At 39.2% G+C, this 22150-nt stretch overlaps 1 protein-coding gene across 8 annotated transcripts in view; it reads right to left on the bottom strand.

Annotated features, from left to right (window-relative positions):
• Nucleotides 1–19479: 19479 nt before the first annotated feature.
• The window catches only part of TFDP2 (transcription factor Dp-2), a 56538-nt gene continuing 53867 nt past the window's right edge, over nt 19480–22150 (bottom strand). For 7 of the 8 annotated variants that reach the window (XM_061452918.1, XM_061452917.1, XM_061452920.1 and 4 more), the window contains 2 exons: nt 21177–21282; nt 19480–20308 (listed from right to left, as the gene is read on the bottom strand). In XM_061452918.1, the coding sequence (XP_061308902.1) occupies nt 20125–20308; nt 21177–21282 (290 nt within the window). In that variant the 3' untranslated portion in view covers nt 19480–20124. The remainder of the gene's footprint in view (nt 20309–21176; nt 21283–22150) is intronic. The other variant, XM_061452923.1, reaches the window with a different exon arrangement.

The following is a 22150-nucleotide window of genomic DNA, read 5'->3' as shown; positions in this document are numbered from 1 at the left end:
CTTTAAACATTATGAAATTGCCAGTTGTTACAGGTGCTGTTTCATACCACTGTGAAAACCTACTTATGTCCAATTCAGATGAGGTACCTTCTTCTCTTTGCCATGCCCCACTTCCCCTGCCACTGTACACATGAGCACATACATGCAGGATTAGAGGGGAGGCTGATGAGAAGATTAAGACAAAATTAGCTGAAGGTTTTATTTACATTGATAATGCAGTAGATGAGATAATTCCTTGAGGACAGATGACATTTAGCACTGACCTGCAATTACTTCCTGCTGGGGATGCTGCTGCTTCTAGGACACTAGTAATGAAAACAAGGACACCCTTTTGTACTGAAATGTCATCTTTAGTAGTTCCCAGGCATTAGAGAGAAAAGGAAGAAATCCTTCATAGAAGAAAGAGGAAAGAGTTGTAGACTGAAGGAGTTGTGAATCAGTATAGAGACAAAGGCAAGAGTCAGGACAGTGTCGGTTCTTGTTTCCGTGCACTCTGCATCTCTCAGTATCTCTCAGTATTAGATTTGGAAAGGAAAAATATATTTCTCTGCACCAAACCCTGCTGACTGATTTCCTATAGTGTTTTAAATGCAGTGCTGTTGCGAGCCTGGCACTGAACATGGATTTTGACTATTTAAGGATTTTTTCTACCTCAGTGTGAAGGTTATTCATTGTAACTTTTGGACAGTATGAGTCAAACAGAGCTTAAAACTGAACATGAACTTTTGCACAATTAAACAGAGTACAATTTGGTCTTCTTCCAAAATGAGATGAGTCTTCTGTGACGGAGAAAAATGTCCTACCTGTGTAATTTAAGGCTTAACTGAATAATACTAGATTTAGACACTGAGAGTATGTTGGCAGCTCTGAGTATGGATTTCCAAACCTCAGAATGCTTGAAGTTTCAATCTTTTTGCAGTTATTCAGAGTTTTGACTTCCCTGGTAATGGAATTTTCATCTTCTTGCTACTTAGGCACTTAGTTAAAACTCGTCAGCATTCATGCTAATTCATTTTACTGTCAAATTACTGAAGCCTTTTAATGGATTTATGTTAATATGTTTATAGTCAATATACCTGAAAAGTGGCACTTTTTCTCATATGGAAGAACTTACTCTATTAATACCAGCTACCGTGAAAAATCTTTCATTTTGACTTTTTTTTTTTTGCATTGTATTAATAGAGTAGAGTATTCAAGTCATAAATGTGTTCAGAAACAGCTGCTCAGTTTTGCCCTTAGGTCAGATCTGTGCTTGTTGACAGTAGAGGAAACTTGACCTACAACAGACAGAATGCTGGTCTTCATTTGCTACAAGCTGTTGCAAAGTTGGATATGGTATGAGGTCATTGTGCTTTCTTACTGTGCTGTACACTGGAAGAATAGATTTAGTTCAGTCCACCCTCTACATCAGTGATGAGTTGTTTTTCTGGTTTGTTATTAATTTTTTGTATTAGGTAAGAATAAAGAATACATGTGGGGTTTCCTTCCAGTCTGCTGCTAAAAAATATCCCTTCTGTATCAGAAATTTTACATGTATATTAGCTATGCTGGGTGGATAAATAGTTGAACTTTAAACCTCAGCTGTTTCACATCATGAATCTTTGACCTGATGCTTGCTTGGTTACAGGTGTTGGGCCATACACTAAAAATGTGACTCCTCTTTTACCTTAGAAGTTACCTGACTCTGAATTCAGTGTTGCTGTAGCCAGATTCCATCGTAGAGACTAGATGTTTCAATAGTGTTCATTGTCCCTCAGTTAAATTAAATACAGTACTGTCACTGTCTTGTTAGAATATAAATATATAAAAATATAAACGTAAAATTTTTATACAAAAGATCAGAGTAAGTTCCTCTATAGGACACTTTCTACAGTTTTTCTCCTGTATAATGGAAGGAAGGAAAATCAGGGAAAAGCTGAAAATGCAGGTCTTTGCAGTCTGAAGTCTGTTAATTGGGTGACTGTGATTGTTAACATAAAGTAAGTGCAACATGAGCGTTATCAGAAACTTGCATGTCAATGTGTAGTTTGGATCAAACAGCTCTAATAATTCATGACTAAAAGTAAGACTTTTTTTGTCTCTCTAAATCTCACGCAAGCACCTAAAGGAGCCAATAAAGGAAATTTCAGTTATGCTCACTAGCATGTACTTAAGTCTTTTTATGGGGTGCAGCTCTCAACAGTGAGTATTGCATGTAGTTGTGAAAGCACTGCCTCATTTTGATTTTGCAATAACTGAGGGGAATTGCCAAGAGTTTAATCTGGATTTGGCAACAATTCCTTAAAAGGTTTGATAGGTATCAATGTATTTGAAACAAAATATGTAATTCCATATTTTATTTTAGAAAGTATACTTTTAGATATGTCTCTCAAGTGTTACAGAGGATTAGAATATTTTGAATTTGCTTTACAGTTGTATGGAATAAAAATGTGTCCTTCCAGTACCCAAATATTATGTCACTTGTGAGCATATAATGCTATTTCTATTTTTCTGACGTGAGAGCCCCTACAGTGATAACTCCTCCAGGGTTTATTGTCCCTAGCAAAGTATCTCTTAAACTTGCTGTGGTTGCAGATTCTAACTTCAGAAACTGCTGCTTCACTCCTTATTTCAAATGGGACAGATGCACTTAATGCTTTAAGCATCTTAATGGCTTTTACTTTATCCCAACTTGTGTGAACATTTTAAGTGTACTTGTGAATAAGAAAAAGCATAATGCATCAGAGCTCGGGTAAGTTTTAGTGTAAGGAATGGATTTGGTTGACTACTGACTTATTTTTACTTCTTTTGCCTTTTAAGTTTAGGTACAGTTAGCATAGAATTAGCACAGCATCTGTAATTCTGTAAGTTCCTCTATAAATTTGGGTTTAGAAATTGCTTAATTTAAACACTATTTAATAGTACATTACTAGCAGCCCAACTGGTTTAAATGTTAGTTTAAAATAAATTGACACACACATAAGTTTATAAATCTTCATCTACTCTTAAGAAAAGCTACATGTGTGGCAGGCATAGTAGCAGCTCATTTTGTTCTCTTGCTCACTAAATCACTCCGCAAACTTCTCAATAATTCACTGAACTATTCACTTAAGACCAACTACAGCCACAGGTATAATGTTAGGAGCTTACTGAGGCTTTTCTCCTGCTTCCTTGCCCTCAGCATTTCAAGTTGCTGAAGGCCAGCAGAGTGAGCCTATAAGGAGTTTAGCTGCTAAAGAAGGTTAAATGCAATTCTTGATCTGAATCTGGTTGTTGATTTTCTAAGAGAACAAGGGAAAATAAATCCCCTCTGAAAAAGTAAGGATGAATTAAGATAAATTCCTCCAGATGGTAGGGAGTGTCTCAGTTACTTCACTTGATGTTTTATACGTATGTCTTTTCAGTGGATGGTACCCGGATACACATTGCATGCAAGAGCAAGTGCTATCTCTAGAGGCCTGCTGTACAGCTTGCACTGGAGGAGCTTGTGCTCATGTTGATAAGACTTGCAGGTTCACTGTAGTGCAGTCTCATCTTGGGGGTTACAACCCTTGTGCTTTGGAAGAGAAAGGAAATTGCATGGCAGGAGGACGTAAGGTTTTAGAGAGCGGAAATGTTCCTATAGGTAGTTCCCTCAGTCTAAATTAATAGCTCTGTATGCTTGTGACTGAGGAGACTTTTCCCAAAGGTAACACAACAGCTGTGAAGCAGGATGTAAAATGGACTGTTTGGGTACTTGCTGGGTGTCGGGCACAGGTCAGCAAAGGTTTGTGATGCTTCTGTGGATTGTATAGTAATTTCCTTGTTGGGTATAAGGAAGCTTCTTGAAAGCATTAAGAGATTGTCTGGAAGATCTGAATTATATGCAAACCAACAGCATTTTGGATAGGAGAAAAAGTAAAATATAATTTGTTGGGTTTAGGGATTTTTAGATAGCTATATGGTCAAATATTAGCCTTTTCCTGTAATATACCACTTAGTTTAGAAATTATATAGAAGAAAAAGAGAATAAATTTAGGAAAACTGGAGAAAACTTACGGAACAAAAGGAATATATTTTCCCAGTGTAAATTCCAGCCAGAACAGAACTGATCTAGGTTTCTATCACTGAAACAATTTCCAAATGAAAGATGAGAGTGAAGCTTATAGACATACAAAGGTTTGCACTGAGGTTCAAGGTGATGCATTAACCTACAGGAGAAGTCTGAAACGCCTCTTAATTTTATTAATTACCTTAAAGGGTACAAAACCAGAACACAGCGAAGACCAACCATCAGTACATAAAATTCCCGTAATGTGACAGAGAAGTAGCTGCCCCCAATTTAAACATATCAATATGCTTGTAGTTTTAAGGGTTTACCTGTTACAGTAATATCCACACCTAAAGCTGAGGCATTTCAGAAACATGGTAAAAACAAGATCATTACGGGCACAGTAGTAGTAAGGTACAAATTACACTGCAATGACAGGATAAGATGACTGTATTAAAGAAACAAGGTAAAATAGCTGTTGGTGAAAAATACCGCATGTTGTTTGGATTTAATTATTTTGTCTGCAGGGGAAAAGTGCTATAGGGTTAAGTTAGTAATCAGTTACCACGATCATACAGTGATCTTGAAATCTACATGAAATTCTAATGTCAGAATCCTATCTAAGCCTTTATAGATTTTTAAAGTGAGAGAGCATTATTCCATTAAAGCAGGATGTGGAATGACCAAAGAAGATACAAGAACTGATAAAAGCAGTAGGTCAGAATAGAGATTTGTTCTGAGCACTGACACAGATTACACATGTATAGCACAGTGTGTGGTGTTTGCTTCAGTCATGTTTAAAACTTTCCTGGTGTCTTAATAACAGAACTAAGAGAAGAAGAAAAACAAAAAACAAAACCAACACCCAAACACCTTTGTAGGATTGTTCTGGGGAGAAAAAAAAAACAAACCCAAACCAAACCCTGTTCTGTAGATATTGAACTTCAACATTGTTTGCACTGACAAGTTTCTGTGGGTACAGTCAAACTGTGGTCAGACATTTAATCTGTACATGCTGTGGAACATGTAATAACTTTTAAAATCACTATATCCGAGTCCTGTTCCTCATGTGAGAGAACAAAGATGGAGGGATAGTTGTCCCAATTTTTTCATGCTAATTAATAGTGGGATTAATATTCCCACTATTATTTTTTATTAATTTATTTATTAATTCCCAATATTACTATTCTCGTTCAAAGATTAGTGCTGATTAATAGTGGGAATACTTCTGTCTCCTTTAGTAGTTGTGTTTAGCTCCCCAGCTATTCACATTTGGTAGTGGAATAAATAATAGAAGAATATCAAATATCCTCTTTGATAAGACCATTAGTGTTCCTCAGAGACCTTCTGTTCATTGCTAGAGTTCAGGAGGATGTCTAGAAGAGGACATCTTTCTTCTCTGACATAGCTATCTAGTGGGGCAAAAGGAAAGGTCTATGTATCGCTGACCCCGTAGTGTTTCATCACACACAAGCCCTGATTTAAGGTGTTCTTCGAGAAATTGTAGCCTAGAAAGGTCAGTGTATATGTAACAGCTTACTGAATTTGACCATTCGCACTTTCTGAAATGTGTATGTTTTCTAGCTGAAAACAGGTACAAGGACTGACCTGGGTGCTCCTAATGGTGTGACAAGTATCTTGAAAATGAATGCCTGTTTTTCTTTGTCACCTGTATTTTAGTGGATCAGTCTGTTTGTCTGAAGACATGCTTCCTGCTGCAATGTAACACACAAGCAGAAAGCTGCTGCAGTGGATCTTGTGTTTCTAAGTGCCCCAATGTGTTAAAGTAGGTCAGAAATTGCATAAGATGCCCTTACTGGGAACTGCTGTAGGCTGACTTGCATGTAAAAACTCAGCAACTAGCAAATGCATTCTGACAAACAGAAATGCAGCCATGACTTAAAACATGACAACAGAGTTCTCTGAAATCTCCCGAGGACATGAATGGCTGCTGGAATTGTGAGATGTCTTTGCCCTTTGAGTTCATGTTCCCGCTATCTGCTGAGCCAGTTGCCTGCTTGGCTTGTCAGAGGTTTCACATTGTCCTTGTCCGCAGGGAGCTCAGGCACAAGGCTCCTTAACTCTTTCTGGATTGCAAAAGATGTATTCTGTGTCTCCTGCGTGCCAAGCTCCTCTTGAGAACAAACATACATAGCACACTGAAAGTAATACAAAGTCAAGAATCTATAATAGCTCTTCCATGAAGTTGCTGGTCATTAGTAATGACCAATGGGATTTTGTGGAGATGAGTGCAAAAGTCTTGGCATTTTCTGCATGCAGGAGCAGCCATGCTGTTCAGTTTAACACTCATATGCCCTGTGGAGCACTAAGCAGAGCACAGTGCTTGCATTTTCCCCTTCAAAGCGCTATTTCACAGCTTCAGCACAAAGAGGGCAATATCCTAGGTATCCAATTTATGTAGTATTTACCTTTGTAGAGATGCAAAAATGTGTAAATGGAAAAGGCAAAAAATAGTTCTGGAAATCCATAGTATCACTTTCAAAAGCTCATCATTGTGCTTTTTTTTTTTTTTCTGGTGTGTGGGCATCCTGTACCCACAAAACCAGCCTCACTTGGTTAGCAATGTCTGTTGGCTCTTGTACTTCCTCACTACATTGGGCAGCATCAAAAACAGTGCATAGGCCACTTACCTTCAGGCTTTTTATCTTTTTAAGAGTGTGACCACTGTAAGGGCAGTCTTCTGTACTTTTTTTCCCTCTTTCCCTCTTCTTACTACTGATATTTTCATATTGTCTTTTTCTAACACAAGTTTAACTAGTTGAATAGAAACAAAAAAACTCCCAGTGTGAGGGATTATCTCCATTAGCAATCAGAGCAGGGTATGTTTGGCTGCAATTATCTTTTAGTGCAGTATATTAGTTTTAACTGTGAATAGTTTATTAGTCACAAAATATACCACTTGATGGAAGCATTTTTCCAAAGGTTTGAAATAGGGCTACTCCTCTACGAGAAGAATTAATGAGACCTGTGTCGGAGTCTGGCAAGAATTCTTTGGACTCTGCAGTTCTTAATGAAGAATCTTCAGTAAATAGTACTGCTTTAATTCCTGGAATTGCTGTGTCTATGGTGTTATCATGCCAATCACACATTCCTATATTTAAATAGGTAAATACATGTTTCAATACCAGTCAGCTCAGAACACACACAACTGTAGTTACATGGGTTGGAACCCGATCAGGTCTCTGCCAGTGCAAAAGTTTCTGCCCTTTCTTTGCTGCTCAGGGGCCAACAAATACTGATGGATGTTCTGATACAGCTGACTAAGTCATTTGGTGGTGGACCCAAGACAGAATAGACCTGTCACATTCGGTCTTAATTTAATGGGCTTAATATATTGCCTGATGTCACAAAACTCTAGGTAGGAGCTTGGCAGAACATGAATAAAGTTTCCAACTTGGCTTTAGTCATGCTAACTATTTGATGAGAAAATATCGAAGGTTCAAAAGTAATAACAACCAATAAAAGTCCTGGGCTTACATCAGGACAGCTAACCTGACTGCAACCAGCCAACAGCTGTATTGATTTACATCTCATACAAGTTATCTTACTAGCAATAGGCATAGCAGCTTCTTCTACAGTTTTGTTAATTTACAGTTAATAATGCTTAATTACTTTGTTATGGTAATGTGAAATGTTATCTTAGTGTAAGAGGATAATTAAAAAGTCTCCCTCAAGGGGTGTTTTGCAAGCACTGAACCCTTTGCTGCCTTGAAGTTTTTGTCTGCAGATTCTCCAGAGCTGTTTGTATTTAAATTGGAGAGTTTAGGTTTTCCACCTTCAGAGATTTGCTACCCATTAGTGTTGAATCACTTATTTTTTCCCCAATTAACACTATATAGATTCACACACTTCATATGAATGTATTCTCCCAGCCATGATTCCCCATTGTATGTTCAGAATTTTGAAGTAACAATCTTTCCTCCTTATGGTGAGAGGCCACTTTTTGTGGGAGTGCCTCCCTGAATTTCATAAATCCAGTCAGGAAATCCATACAAGGACTAACAGTTGGAGAAGTCCCAGGCACTGCTGTGGAAGGCTTTAAAAGGAGAATAGTTCAAAGCTTTATGAGAAACTGTCAGGTTTCGGCTGCCTTTTCTTAATTATTTTTTAATAAAAATAGACTTTCCAATTCTAGCAGCTGAACAGTGCTGACCTGCAGCACGCTTCAATCTCTGCAATTTCCTATGGAATTTCTAAAACAGTTCTCATGGAGGCTTGTGGTGGGGTTTGTTTCAAGGGTGGATCATGTCAGCCAGCGCTGTGGTGTGGCTGATGAGCCCCACTGCGGGCAGCAAGGAGAGCGGGCTCTGAGGGGAAGGGTTCTCCTCATCCTCCTGCTCCCCATCAGCGCCAGCCGGAATCACCCAGTGAAGGACATGTGTGTTAATCCATTGTCAGACTCGTAGTGCATTGCCACGTAACCGGAGTCTCTTGTTTCAGGCAGCCATGAACCGGGGGGACAGTAGGAGGTTCTGTTAGGTGAGGAGGTGTTTCCAGGCAGCCTTTGCCAATTCCAAACTCTTTAAGGATCAAGTCAATAAAAAGGTTGATTTAGCTTTCGTTCACCTTCTGGTTCCGATTCTGTTTAAATCCTGTGTAGGGACGGTTCCATGCAAGTTAAGGCCTTTTTTGTTCTTTCACTGCACAACTGGGCACGGCGGTGGCAGCACTGGTGATACCCATGCAGCGTCAGCACACCTGGGCAGACCGGAGGCCGCACCGTAGCCTGCCCCACTGCCTCCTTGGTGTTCATTTTTAATAGAGATTAAACCGGACTTCAAAATCCTGTAAAACAACGGCCGTGAAACGCCCTGCTCCGTGCGGGTGCCGCGGCCTGACGGGCCACGCGCACCTGGCAGGGCCGGAGGGCGGGGCTGGTGCGCGCGGCGACCGTTAACCGTTGCGGGGGGAGAGGGTGCGAGGGGTTTTCCACAGCGGACGGGCAGGTCGCCACCTCCAGACGCACGTACCGCAGGTAACAGTGGCGGGTGGTGCGGGGAGCTGGGCCCGGCGTCAGGCGGGGAAAGGGAGACCTGCCTTCGGCGGGTCGGTGCCTCGGAAAGGATGGGAGGGCACCCCCGCGGTCAGCGCGTTGCTACCGGCAGTTACGGGCTTCAACGCTGCCGCCGGTGAAGCTGGGCCTGGAGAACGAGCGGCCTCGGTCACAGGGAGGGGCTGAGCAGGTCACAGCCTGCCAGTGTGTGGTGGGGCGGCCCAGAGGGCAAGGTGGGGAGGAGGGAGTGGATTGCTGTGCGCAGGTCTGGGGAAGGTCTGCAAAATGAGTACCGCTGGGGGGTACCGCAGGTGTGACACCCACCGTGGCTCTGCTCCCTGCGTAACGGGTGCAAAACCAGTTCTGGAGTTGTGGGTGGCATTGCACTGTGTCGTGTTTGGCACAGAGGATATAGGATGAATTTGTTACATGTGTATGTTTGCTGTACAGGGTAGTTCTGAAGAGAGTGATAGAGTTTTTTGGAAAGGAGAATAATACCCCTTTCCTGATCATAAATTGGCGTTGTGCCACAGTACTGTGTACAAGAACTGCTTCTTAACAAAGCACATGAGCATACAAGCACCTCTTTTTTTTTTTTTTTTTTTTTTGGATGCTTAACTAAGGTGTGGCCTTAGAACATGCTGGCAACTGAGGAAGCTCCACTTCCCACCCCTCCTCTTCAAAAAAATCTTTACCACAGAGAAGCTTTCTGTGGGGTACAGCGTGGGCCATTGCAGTGTGTGAGCTACCGGTGGTGAGTTCCCACCCTTCCTTACCGTGTGGTGACTTGTTCTTGTCCATGCCTGCAACCTCCTCCTGTTACAGAGAGCTCTGAATACAGTTTAATTTCATTCTGGAAGGCTGGAGGCCTAAATTATACACAGCTAAATGCTAGGGCATTTTCCCATCGTCAATGTGGTTGATTCATTTGAAATTTTCTGTAACTCCCAAATTTGCCAAGAAATTTGTGTCATCGTGGTGCTTATTTATTAAAAATAACTATCTTGGTTATGCCAGCAGCTGCTGTGAAAATGCAGTCTGCTGCTTTTCACATCATACGGTGTTAAATGTATTTTTTATTCTTTAGTATTTGAAAAATAATGTTAAATTAATGGCAATTGTTTAATTAAGTGTAGTATTTGTACATTATCACTGATGCATAACCTGGACTTTAATGTGATGAAAAGATGATGAAAACTTGGGTTAGCACAGGTCATTTGAACCAAAGGAGATGATTGGTTTCGTGTGTTGGAGAACAATGGTGATTAGATGATTTTGCCACATTTTAACTCTGTTTGCTGCCTTTGCTGGCAGAACATGAGCCCTGGTTTGTCAGTGCTCATGTTTGATGGCATCTCGTTGCAGGTTTCTCTGTTACTTCCGGTTCGGCTGTGCCTGGAACAGTGGGTTTCAGTTATGGTTGGTGGATTTGTGAGTTCTGCGGATGGCTGGTGGGGGATTCTCAAAATGCAACAATCGAGCCTGCAGTCAGTTGTCTAGGCAGCAGCTGTGAGAACCAGGAGGCAGGAACGCAAATCCTTCCACAGCTTGTGGTTTTTTTCAGTATGAGAGACTTGTTTTAACCATTGTGGCAGATGAGAAGTACTGTTTATTCTGTCAAATACATAGGATCAGTTTCTTGTGTTTTGTTACCCCTGATCAGCGGTTTCAGCAAGGAGGCAATCCTGGTGCTGTTATTTTTGTCAGCCTTTTGAATGATCTACAGTAGGAGTAACAGAATAGGAATTTGGTATTATGTAGGACATCAAGAGCCAAGATATGTTAGTTTTCAGGCAGAGGAGGGGCAGGCGTGCTGCAGTAAAGCTATGCCGTGTTCAGGAGCAACCTACACGCAGTCAGGGACATTACTCGTGACAGAGGACTTTCCACAATGGAGTACTGTTAAAATTTATCTCCTATCCTACACTTTTGAGACAAAGTTTAATGAATAATAAACCTACACAGATTTGGTGGTTTTCTTTTTCTGTTTTCCCAGAATATTTTGAGATCTTTTTGCTGTCTGACAGAATGTAAATGTGTGTAATTCAGCAAAACACATTCTTGGAGGCGCTTTTTTTTTTTTTTTTACCAAGGAAAAGATTTGTTGTCTTAATATTTCTGTTGTACTGCTAGCATAGAGCACCTTAATGCTGCAGCAGTTACCATTGCTTGATTCCCTTTTTGGAAAACATACAGATTTATGTGCAGAAAATACAAACCAGTTTTTTTGATGATATCTTATTGGGCAGTCCAGTTGTAACCAAAAGCATCTGTAATTTCAGAGAGAGCTGTTTGCAGGCTTCTCCATTTATAAAGAACTGTGTTGAGTACTTCTTTCTTAGAAGATAAAGAATAAAAGGGTTTTTGTACTTTAACATATTCTCAATCTCTGTTTTGGGTTTTTGGGAGGCAGATCCCCAGATTAAAACGTGGCATAAAGAGACAAACTAGTTTACAACAAACACCTGTCCTTTTAGATTGTTTACAGGAGAGTATTTATTCTAGCCAGCTTCACCATTAGCTTAATGTTCCAGAATCCTTCTGGTAGCAACTTCCTTAGCACTGACCTGAAAGGCAGTCAGATTCACAGATTTTGTTTTTTAATAAGCAGTGTATTTGTTACTGAGGTAAAGGCTGTACCCTCACATTTCTTCAGCTGTTTCTTACCCATAAAAACCACATGATGAGTTTTTAGATAGTTATTTGGGGCTAACTGGAGTCTGCCGAATCTGTTCATGAAAATGCCTTCCTAAATATGCCAGCACCTTTTAAATGAAAGGGGTCTGTGCTTGACTTTCCATTTACCACACAAGAATGAATTTACAGTTTTGCAAGTCTTTTCCTATTGTCTTTTAACCTTTGCTTTCAGCTGGTTTGAGATGAAAAATATTAAGTCATAGGACTTCTGTCCATATGGGGAGGAAAAAGCACTGTGTAATTACTTGGTGAGTTTATATTTGGCTGGAAAATCAACATAGATGAAGAGGGACTGCTCCCCAAGTTCCTAAATTCTTATTGTTTGGATTCTTGCTACCAAAATATGGGTAAAGAGTTGGAAGGATGTATGTTGAGAGCCTATAGTTGTTTGAAGGGTGTCCACAGGATTTAGCATGAGAGACAGGGGTAGCACACACAGTACTGGAATACGGCATGCTGAGGAGAATGCTGTGAACTCCTCCTCAGCGACTTGACTGTTGAATCGGAAGACCTGACACTTTCAGGAAAACAATAAAAAAGCTGTTTCTGAGGCCTTCTCTTAGGTGTCGCTGGGGTGCATGTCTTGTTGAGATGGGGACAGTAGTAAGCTACTTTGTTAAAATGGAACAATTTCAGAAGTCTAGCGTCTTTCACTGGATAATGGTATGTTCAGTTTCCCTGGATGGTAACTGGATCAATTGCTAAGTTTTTGTATGAATTTTTAAAACACCAAAGGATGCAGTCTTTCCTGGACTTTAAACTGTAAAGTAGAGCATGGGGTACACATGCTGCCAACATGAATGTTGAGCAATCTTTTCCCACAGTGTGGTTTTTTGTTTGTTTGGTTTTTTTTTCAAAAACAAGCCTAATCACATTGCCTTGAAATTCTTTTATTCAGTTCCTCTACAGTTACGCTTTATGTTCCTGTTCACAGACAACTGGATGTGTTTCTTCAAAGCATACGTAGCTTTCACTTCAGTCAGGCATATCTGCTCCCCACCCCCAGTTTGCAATGTTCCCACTTGCAGCATTTTTAGTAAACATGGGATAAATTGAGTATACAGAAATAGCTTCTTCTATAAAATTTCCATTAAAAAAATAACAAGTTTTTATTTACAAAGTGTTTGCTACTACAAAGTAACATTTCCTACAGGTTCAAATATACTATTTGCTAATGCCAGTGTTCCTATTAGGAAAGTAAAACTTTGTGTATGCATTTTTCTTTATAGCTTTGTCAGTGTTTAAAGCACATATAATACTACCGTGTTCTTTTTTTATACTACTCCTAGCCATGTACAATGTGGTAGTAGAAATTGATACTATTTGATCAGGACAAAAAAAGAAAAAAAGGCAGTCTTTCTGCAAGAAACAAAACTTCAGTTTATAATTTAAAGGTAAAGAAAGAAATCTATGGAGAGTTCAAAAATACCCAGCAAATTATTTAAAAGATGAATGGGCAACTTGGACTTTCTGAAAGAGAAGTTTAGCACAAGAAAAGGGGTAGAAGTTCCTGCCAAAGTGTTTGTGTGACACTTGATGCGAATACATGTTTTGGGGGAGGAAGGGAGTAAAATGAATGGATTAAAAAAAATCCTCAGGAATTGGATTTGTCAGTGCTGCTCTTCTTTCCCACCCATTATGTTTACAAACACTCCTTTGAACTCAGCAGTGAAGGTCATAAAATAGCTTTGTCCATGACTGGCCTCAGTCTTATTTTTTCTTTTTTTAAAAGTTGATGGACTTTCAAGGGGTTCCTGCATTTTAAACAGAAAATGGGAGTGTCTCTAACTTACTTTAATGCAGAATATAGTGGGTATTAAAAAGTGCTACTGTAACAGGGGGACAGATGGACCTGCCCTTTTTATCACATACTGCATGTTGCAGCGGCTCTGTTAACGCTGGTTGACATCAGGGTTAACTTGCTGCCAAGGGACTGATCTGTTGCCAGGTCACGTAAGAAGTGCCAACAGACATGTACTGTTGTAAAAACTGTGCCTGTACTTGCTGGCTTGTTACTCCTGATGCAGAGTAGGATATGCAAATACAGAGGCTGGTGCCTTGGTCCTAGGGCATTGTTTGCAGTTAGGACCTGAGGAACGAGGGCGAATGAACTCATACCCTAGTTCTTACAGGCTTGTTCAAAGTAGGATTACTTTTTCACAGTAGGTGCTTGTGAGATGCAGTGTTTTGTAACATTTGCATATACTTCTCTGAAGTATTTTTCATATACACAGCCTGGCTTTAGAGACAAGGGAATGTGCCAGAAACTTGTATGATGGGCTGTGATTCAGCCAGTGTTTTCCTATGGAAATTCTAGATCCACTTAATGCCTGCATTAGTACAATCAAATCTGCCCATTGTTAGAAGTTACATTTGAGATTTAACAAACCCACCAAAAAAAAAGTGGAGATTGATTTTGTGGACTTTTTTTTTTTTTAAGTCAGTGTTTTTTGTGGCCATTCAGAATAATTGTATGTGACCTAAAAGTGTCACTGGGAAGGGCTCTTTGGCATGCCTTATTTTAAAGGCATGCCATTGTTGCTTCATGGAAAGCACAGAACCAGATAGTGCTAGGGATTAATTTATGTTTCCCTCAGCCTGGATAATGCAAATAGGCTAAAATCACTCCACTGTTAAAGACTCATTTTGTCTTAGAAAAACCTTCAGTAGAGATGACTTTGACTTAGATTTACAATTGGATTCAATTTCTACATAGCTGTATCCTGCTATCCCATGTTGTTCATATATCTAAAGCACCTATGCCTGGAAAGCATCAAGTATTTAAGAATGGCATTTTGAGAAGTCAGAAGATTTAAGTGGTTGCCACTTATTCTAGCCCATACCAAATACTAAGAAGAGAGGCAAGTCTGGGCTACTGGAAAGTTCCTGTATCTGCTTGGAGTTATCATGGCCCTCCACAGATACTGATCCAGGTCAGCCTGCTTTGCTTTTTGGAGAATGGAAAAAATTAGGTTATTAATTTGCACCACATATTCCCTAAGTGGGAGGTTTTCTCCTGTCATTTGGATGGTTAGATCTCAGGTATTTCTTGTGCCCAGTTTTGAGCAAGGATTTTTGGTGTCCTTCAGCTTAGGTGGATATTCTGAATGTTTTTTTAAGTATTGTCAAGAAGATGTAAATGGGGAAAAAACATTTGGTTTTGGATGATCCTTGTGATAGGTCAGACAAGGCAGGAGTATTAAAGATGTAGAATGAACATGCACTCTCTAAATAGCTGCGATAAACAGTCCCTTCAGTTGTTACTGTCAGGCTGCTTTTATGAGCATTCCCTCACCTAGCTGTCAGTATCAGCTGGGTTAGGTACCAGGGATGCCAACTCAAGTAATTAGATTGAATGAGATAAGAAGTACTTGTATGAGCAGCTCTACAGTGACTCGAAAGAATGCTTAATACTTAGGAGAAAGAATGAACAACTTAAGAGTAATGCTGGTTGTGGGGAATTTTTTGGCAATATACCTGGGTCCAGGGGAAAACAGTTACAGTCTCTTAAAAACACTCACCAGGCTAAATTTTGTAACAGCTAAATAAGAAAGAGATAATCTGATCTCAGAACTTGGTTAAATCTAAGGAATGAGAGTTGCAGAAAGTTTCATGGTGTCAGGATTTGGTTATGCGAAAGGCTGCCAGGAGAAAGCTGAGTATTTAGAGCTGTTAAGATGCTTGCAAGGGCAGGTGTGTGATAATCAAAAGTTACAAATGACTTGGTGCCTTGCAGACATAGGTGAAAATTCAAGAAGTGGCATATTTTAAAACCCAAAACCTCAAGAAACAGCACAAGGATGCTTAGCCTCTTCTTTGCTCATCAGTAACACTACAAGAGGAACCGTTTCCCAGTGCTGAAGGTTGAGATGCCTTCAGCTATACAATATGCCAGGCCTTGGAGTAACTGACCTGCAGCATTTCCTAATTTAAAATCAAGCCAGCTTGTATTAAGCAGAAGGATATCACCTCAAAGTCTTGACTATAACTAGAATTTTTAAAATCAAAAGTTTAAAAAGCTCCTATAGTCTTTTTGAAGCTTCATTCTATCTTATTTATTCCTGAGAGACTTTTTGTAATGAAAAGATATAAATTAGGTGGGTCAGTCAAGAGATAACTTGTTTTGGTTTGTTTACTATATACTATACCCTGTGGTTATTGCTTTGTTTTTAAATGAATCCAAAACCCAAGTATCTTTCAACTTACTAAAAGGAAAGTAAATCTTCTCAATAAACTACCTGGAATATTTTCAGCTAAAAAGAGCCAGTTAATTATAAAAATGAGCACTACCCAGTGTTTGAGTGTAATTAAGTTTCAACAATGCTCTTGAATTAAACTGGTGACTGTAGTCAGAAGAAAGAGCACTTGACATTTGAAACCTTCAGTGTGGAATTCTAAATTCCAGCATTGTTTTATGTCTGAGCTTGAGGGCTTGGCTTTCCTTAAATAAAAAAAAAGGGGAAAGTAAAAGCGGGGGGGGGGGGGGGGGGGGGGAGATCAAAATTTGATTAGGCCTTTTTACATAATGTTAATTCAGGCTGACCTAGTTGATCAGATCCTTCTGTGGGTATTCTGCATACTCAGCAATTTCCAACTGCTCAAAAGGATTAGGAGTATTTGTAAGTTATAGTTTAAAAGAACTAAACAAAACCCTTAACCAAGATGGACATATCTAGTGTGGCTGGTACTAGGTTTAATGAAGTTAGTTAGTTAAAATCATACCTTCAGTTAAACTAGTATAATTTGCTTTAGTCTTTACTTAAATACACACACTTTCTTAGATTAGGTGGGTTGCTGCCTGCAAATCCAGTGTTCAAATGAAAAGAGTGACACACTTTAATAACAATGAAAAACTCCAGAATGCACAAACATTATGTCAGATTTCCATATAATAGAGAAAAGCTGTATCCCACTCAGATTATTTTCATCTAGCTTGTGGTGCTGACAAGTCAAATTAAGTTGGTTTTTTTGTTTTTTTTTTAAGCACCATAAAGTAAGTCCAGAAATAAAGCTGTTTACTGCAACATATAAAAGAGCATTTACACATAGCATTCTATTGCTTGCAACCAAGTGCTTTCTGAATGTATAACAAAGAAACAGTGTTTCAAGACACAAAAACATGTCACTTAAAATTTACATTAAATAGAATTAGTATGAAAATTTGAATGTTAACCTTGTCTTGTAAGAGATACCATTTAGTACCATTTGCTCCTTGTTTCCTATCAGTGAATGTCAGGGGTATTGCACGAGACAGGAGAAGATGATAACAACTGAATGGAAAAAATGGGAAGCCCAGTCTTGCTAATAACTGTTTTACTCTGGAAAATATCCACTGCTGGCTTTCAAAAGAAGGAATGGCTGGCATGTTGAAGCAACTGAGCACAACTCCCGCCATTAGCTTGGTGGGAGCTGTGTGGTTACTTAATATTCTCAATCCCCTTGTTACTCATAATGCTCAGAGCTCATTTCAGATGCAACACCTTCATTTTGTGAGGTCCTGCAGTTACCTGTGATGTTCTGGGGTGGTTAGGTTTTTTACTTTTTTTTATCAGGCAAGATCAACTGGAAGGATTGAAGGGCTTGCCTAAGATCATACACAAGTGATTATGGCGGGAGAACACCCAAAATTCTAGTTCCCAGACTTCAGTGTAACCACAAGACCGCAGTGCTATAGTTGAACTTCATCCTCAACTTGGCACAATGAATTCCAAGGAAATAATTTCCTTTTGAAGTCTTCTAAATGTTCTAACTTGTTTTGTCCTTTGTATTCAATTAGTTCAGGAAAAATAACTTTTAAAGACTTGGTTCAACTGTCTAAATAAATGTAGCATGCTCCTAGATGTCTTTAGGTTTCTTTTTCAAGTTGATAGCTTGAAGTTTGCCAGAAAGCAAGCAGCTGTGCAGTCTGCCGCTTTGAAGCGAATGGACAGCAATGGAAGCAAGGTATCACTGAAGATCCTCCTATAAAGCAGAAGGCACACTGACTGCTAATAGAACACATTCAGTTTCTGGGCCGGAAGCCTTTTTTGCCAGGTTCTTACAGTTCAAAGTGCTCCTCTTTAGCAATTGTTTAGTGGTTTGCTGTTTTGTTGTTTTTTTTTTTCACACAGATCTTGAGTGGGAAATGTGAAGAGATCATAAAGTTAAATGTGTCCCTATTGTATTGCTGGGGGGGATAACTTCAGAAAATGTTTCCCTCTTAAAAAGTTCCTATGTCAGGTATCTTTGGTCTGCCCTCTTCAATGAAAGCTGATTGAAAGGATGGTTTTTGAAAAACCAATGGGTTTTCAAGAATAAAAACAATTATCTGTTTAAATGAACTATCATTCATAGAGCTGACAATTCCATAGTAATGTACGTGGAGTATGTTACGTTCTCTTATTTCAAAAGTGAGCCACTTCAGTTAAGTATATTGACTCTCTCAGCAAGAATATTATTTTTTATTTGTAAAGCTTTTCTTCATATAGAGGTAGAGTTACAGATTTGGTTGAAGTGAGGTGTTGTAAATCCCTTAGTCTGGTGTTGCCTGTGAGCCATGAGCACAGGACAGTCTTAACAGTCTTGCCCAGAGAGTAACGTGGTAGGCATGTAAGAATTCTTTTAGTTTGTGTGTTTGCAACTCATTTGTGTAAGCTGGACAGCTCTGCTTGCTCAGTCAAGAGGTAGACCGAATTAATGGTGCCACCCAGACTGTACCTCAGATGCAGGAGTTTGACTACCTGTGAAAAGTTTCTATCTGGATGCTTTAATTTTTATTGTAAACATGCAGGGGTGCTTGTCTGCTCCTTGCAGTTTTACCTGTCCTCTATGTAGCTAGGCCTGTGTTAGCTCTTTTGTCTGATAGCCAGGTAGCTTTTTAGCTGCAGCCTCCATTTACCCCACTTGCTCAGGCTTGGTGCTTCTAGATACGGCTGGCTTGAGTGCATGTTTGTCTGTGGACATGACCATGTTGTGCTAAGAGTATTGGTCACAGCAGTCCACGGGTAACAGTTTGCTGCCATTGCTCAAGCAACAGTATGACAAGCTGCCTAATCTCATAACTAAATACCAGAGCCAACCCTGTTGAGCTCTGACAGCTAATAGAGTGGTACTTAGAAACAGGTCAGCTATTTCCATACAGTATAAAAACTAAAAAGAAGTAACACTATTTTAACCTAATTAAAAATGGTTAACTTCAAGACTAGTTAAAATACTGGATGTTAGAAAACCATAGGAGAAGTACATGTACAGTGTATTCTGCTCTGTTTCTGAAGCTTTTTTTTTAAAATGAGGTCTTGACGGTTGGATGTGATGTTAACTTTAGAACACTGAGCGTCCTGTTACAAATCTAAATAACAGCTGAAATGGGATTCATGTTGTGTATGTTGAGCTACACATTATTTTGAGAAGTGGTATTTTGATACTACTGTTTTCAGAGGCGCATCAAGGTGAGTGCAACAGAAGTTAATGGTAAGAAAGTCAGTCTGTCCTAATCTAAGCTGACTAGAATAAAAAACAAGAAATGATGTATTGTTGAAATTTAATTTTTTTCCTATGAACCTCAACATACAGCTTTAACAGCTATGTGACATGCCCATCCTGAATTTGAAAACACTGCCTTGAGAACATGCTGCCTGAGATCCTCTTTTAAAAAACCCAGTGTGCTATAAAATCAAAGGGATTATAAAGTTAGAACAGTAAAGTAGAAGCTCTACAGGATACACTATAATCTAGAAATACAATTCTTTTCCTTGAAAAAAGCTGGTGCAGAGAATACTGCTGTTTTTATCCTGACTGTTTAATAATGGCTAAGAATAATCACTTATAATAAATTAGGTCTGCAGTATAAATGAACATATGAACCTTTCAAAAGAGACATACTAATGTTAATTTTAGAGTATCTAAAACGGATTTAAACTATTTCAAGATTCATTTTATCGCAATTTATATTACTTTAGGAATCTTCTATACAGCAAGTTGAACAGAAAAAAGCAAACATTCTAACAGCCCCCTTTCCCTAGAACAATTTTCATATAGGATAGTTTTAAATAGCTATTTCAGCACACCTGTGTGTGCTCTCGCTCCCCGTTTTCCTAAAGGTAGCACAGCCAAAAGACAATGTGAGAACTGACATTTGTTGACTGACGCTGTTTTCCTTTCCATCTGGTAAAGACAGAGATTTGAGTATGTCCCAAAATGGAAAATGTGAATTTCGTGTTTACTTTGCCAAATCTCCAGGGGACTTTGTTCTTTTCCTTGGTTATAGTTGATAAACCCCACATCACTCTGTGTCTGCATGTCACTCTGTGTTCAGGTACAAAAAGTTTTCAATTTCAGCTGTGGCTGAAACTTCAGTGAAATCCAAACAGGAGCTCCCATTAGGAATCTTTGAGCAGCATTTTGTATATTCCATTTTCTACTGTCCTTATTCTGGGGAGGAAGAATCGTCATCTTCATCCTCTTCATCCTCATCATTGAATGAGCATGGAGTTTCTCCCCGTGATTCTGAGTAGCGTGATGTTGCACTGCTGGACTGTTGACTGCTTGGGGCAAGAAGCTGCCCAGTTGCTAAGGCCACTTCAGCATCCAAACATAACCCTGGATTCTCACTATTAAAACAACAGAAATGGTGAAGTTTAGAGGATTTCAGATGACGTTTAAAGCTTTTTGACCTCAGCTTTTCCTTTAGTTAAAGAAATGCTACCAACATTAAACACAGCTAATAGTTATGGAAACAGCTGAAGTGTTGAAGTAACATAAAAGATTGTTGGGTGGTTTGTTGTTGTTTTTTATTTTTTTCATAACCAACTAGTAGAGTTGCTCAAGCTGAATAAAGTTAAAAAAATAAATCCCTCACAGTTTTTTCAATACACAGAAATGTTTGGAATATGAAATTAAACTGTTAAATGCCATGTGGAAGAACCTGTTTCAGACTGATCTCTCTTTCTGCTTTTTAAGGTACAGGTAACTTCCAAGCAAAGCACAGTTGTTACAGTGTTTTTGCATTGGATTGTTATTGTTGGTGGTGTTTTGTGCTTGGTTTTTAATTTATGATTAGACTGTGTAGATTAAATTTCTTTCATGATTGATAGTTTAAGCAGTAGTGCATTTAGACACCAAACATCCTCCTGCGTTCTTCAGAAGTATTATCAGGCTTTGTTCTATGTGTAATAAATTATTTGTAGTCCATGCCCAGGCAGGTATTCAAGGTTAATCAGGAGAACTCTGTCATTATAGTAAGGGCTTGAAAGTGATTTGATTCTTTTAAAACATAGGTACAATATAGGTAATATGTTCAAAACATGTTGATTTGACCTTTCAAATGTAATTATAAAAGAAGACAGAATAAGGCTCATTTAAAATGAAAGATCAACCATACAGAAGACATTTCATTACCTACATATAAATAATATGAAATAGTGAGCTTATTGAAGTATCACAAGCATATACCATAATCTTTGACTTAATTTTATTTACCTTGATTTAGCATCAGAAGTGCTTCCTGCCACCTCTAAATGTGAACCTGCTTGTGCTGAACTTGAAAGTAACCCTTGATTTATCCACGAAAATCCTGATGACATATCTAGAAGAAAAGTATCATTGTATTTATGACAGCTACTTGATATTTTCTTCCTTTTATTATCTTAAACTTCACATTCTCTTTGCAGTTAAGATTCCTTAAACTGTAGATGTGGCCTGTTTAATCAAGATGAAATTATAAATCTGTACATACACCCCCAGTGTTTGTGGATGCACTCAAGCCTTGCACTCCCTCACACTCACAGTTGTGGTTATTTCTATGAAACTCTCCCCTCTGCTTGAAGAGGGTTGATGCTGCAGATGACCCTGGCCAGTAGCCATATGCAATCACAGGTACCTGAAATAGTTTTGGAGGTTGTACAGCTTGATCCTATGCCCCAAAGTGCCTTTGCTGTTGCGCTTGGTGAAGGTGTAAATGGAATTGTACTTGTCAGGACTGGAGATACTGCAAGGAAGCCATCATGAAGGCAGTATGTGTTTTTCAGTTGTGTGTGTTCTGATGGCCAAAGGCAGTTTCAATTCAGTGGTCTCACAACTGGCTGCAATGCAGCCTCCTAATCTGTTCTGATGGATCAGGTGTGGATGTGAACACACCATGTCAGAGGTCTTGTGTCAAGAGTACGAAAGAGAGATCCTGTTGTATACTGCATGTGTGAGGTGCAAGTCTCCTCCCCAGGGAAAGCAAATTTTAGGACTAAAACGGCCTTGCAGTACTGTGGAATTCCTTGAGGTAGTTTGTTGGAAGCCCTCTGAGGCACGAGTGGGTTACTTACAAACCTCATAGAACCTGTTTTCAAATTCTGTAGCAAGTAATGCCAGTCACCTGTTTCCAGTTATGCACATTTCTGCTAAGAGAATCAGCAAAACTAGTCCATTGACCCAAGTACACATGGGATATTTTTTGGGGGTGT

This window comes from Pezoporus flaviventris, unplaced genomic scaffold, assembly GCF_033815535.1.
Source record: "Pezoporus flaviventris isolate CSIRO_AGI_PZ_B2104156 unplaced genomic scaffold, CSIRO_AGI_Pfla_v1 ptg000013l, whole genome shotgun sequence".
Lineage (NCBI taxonomy): Eukaryota > Metazoa > Chordata > Aves > Psittaciformes > Psittacidae > Pezoporus > Pezoporus flaviventris.
Note: the sequence above shows the minus strand (reverse complement) of the source record. Positions and strands in the feature narration are given on the sequence as shown.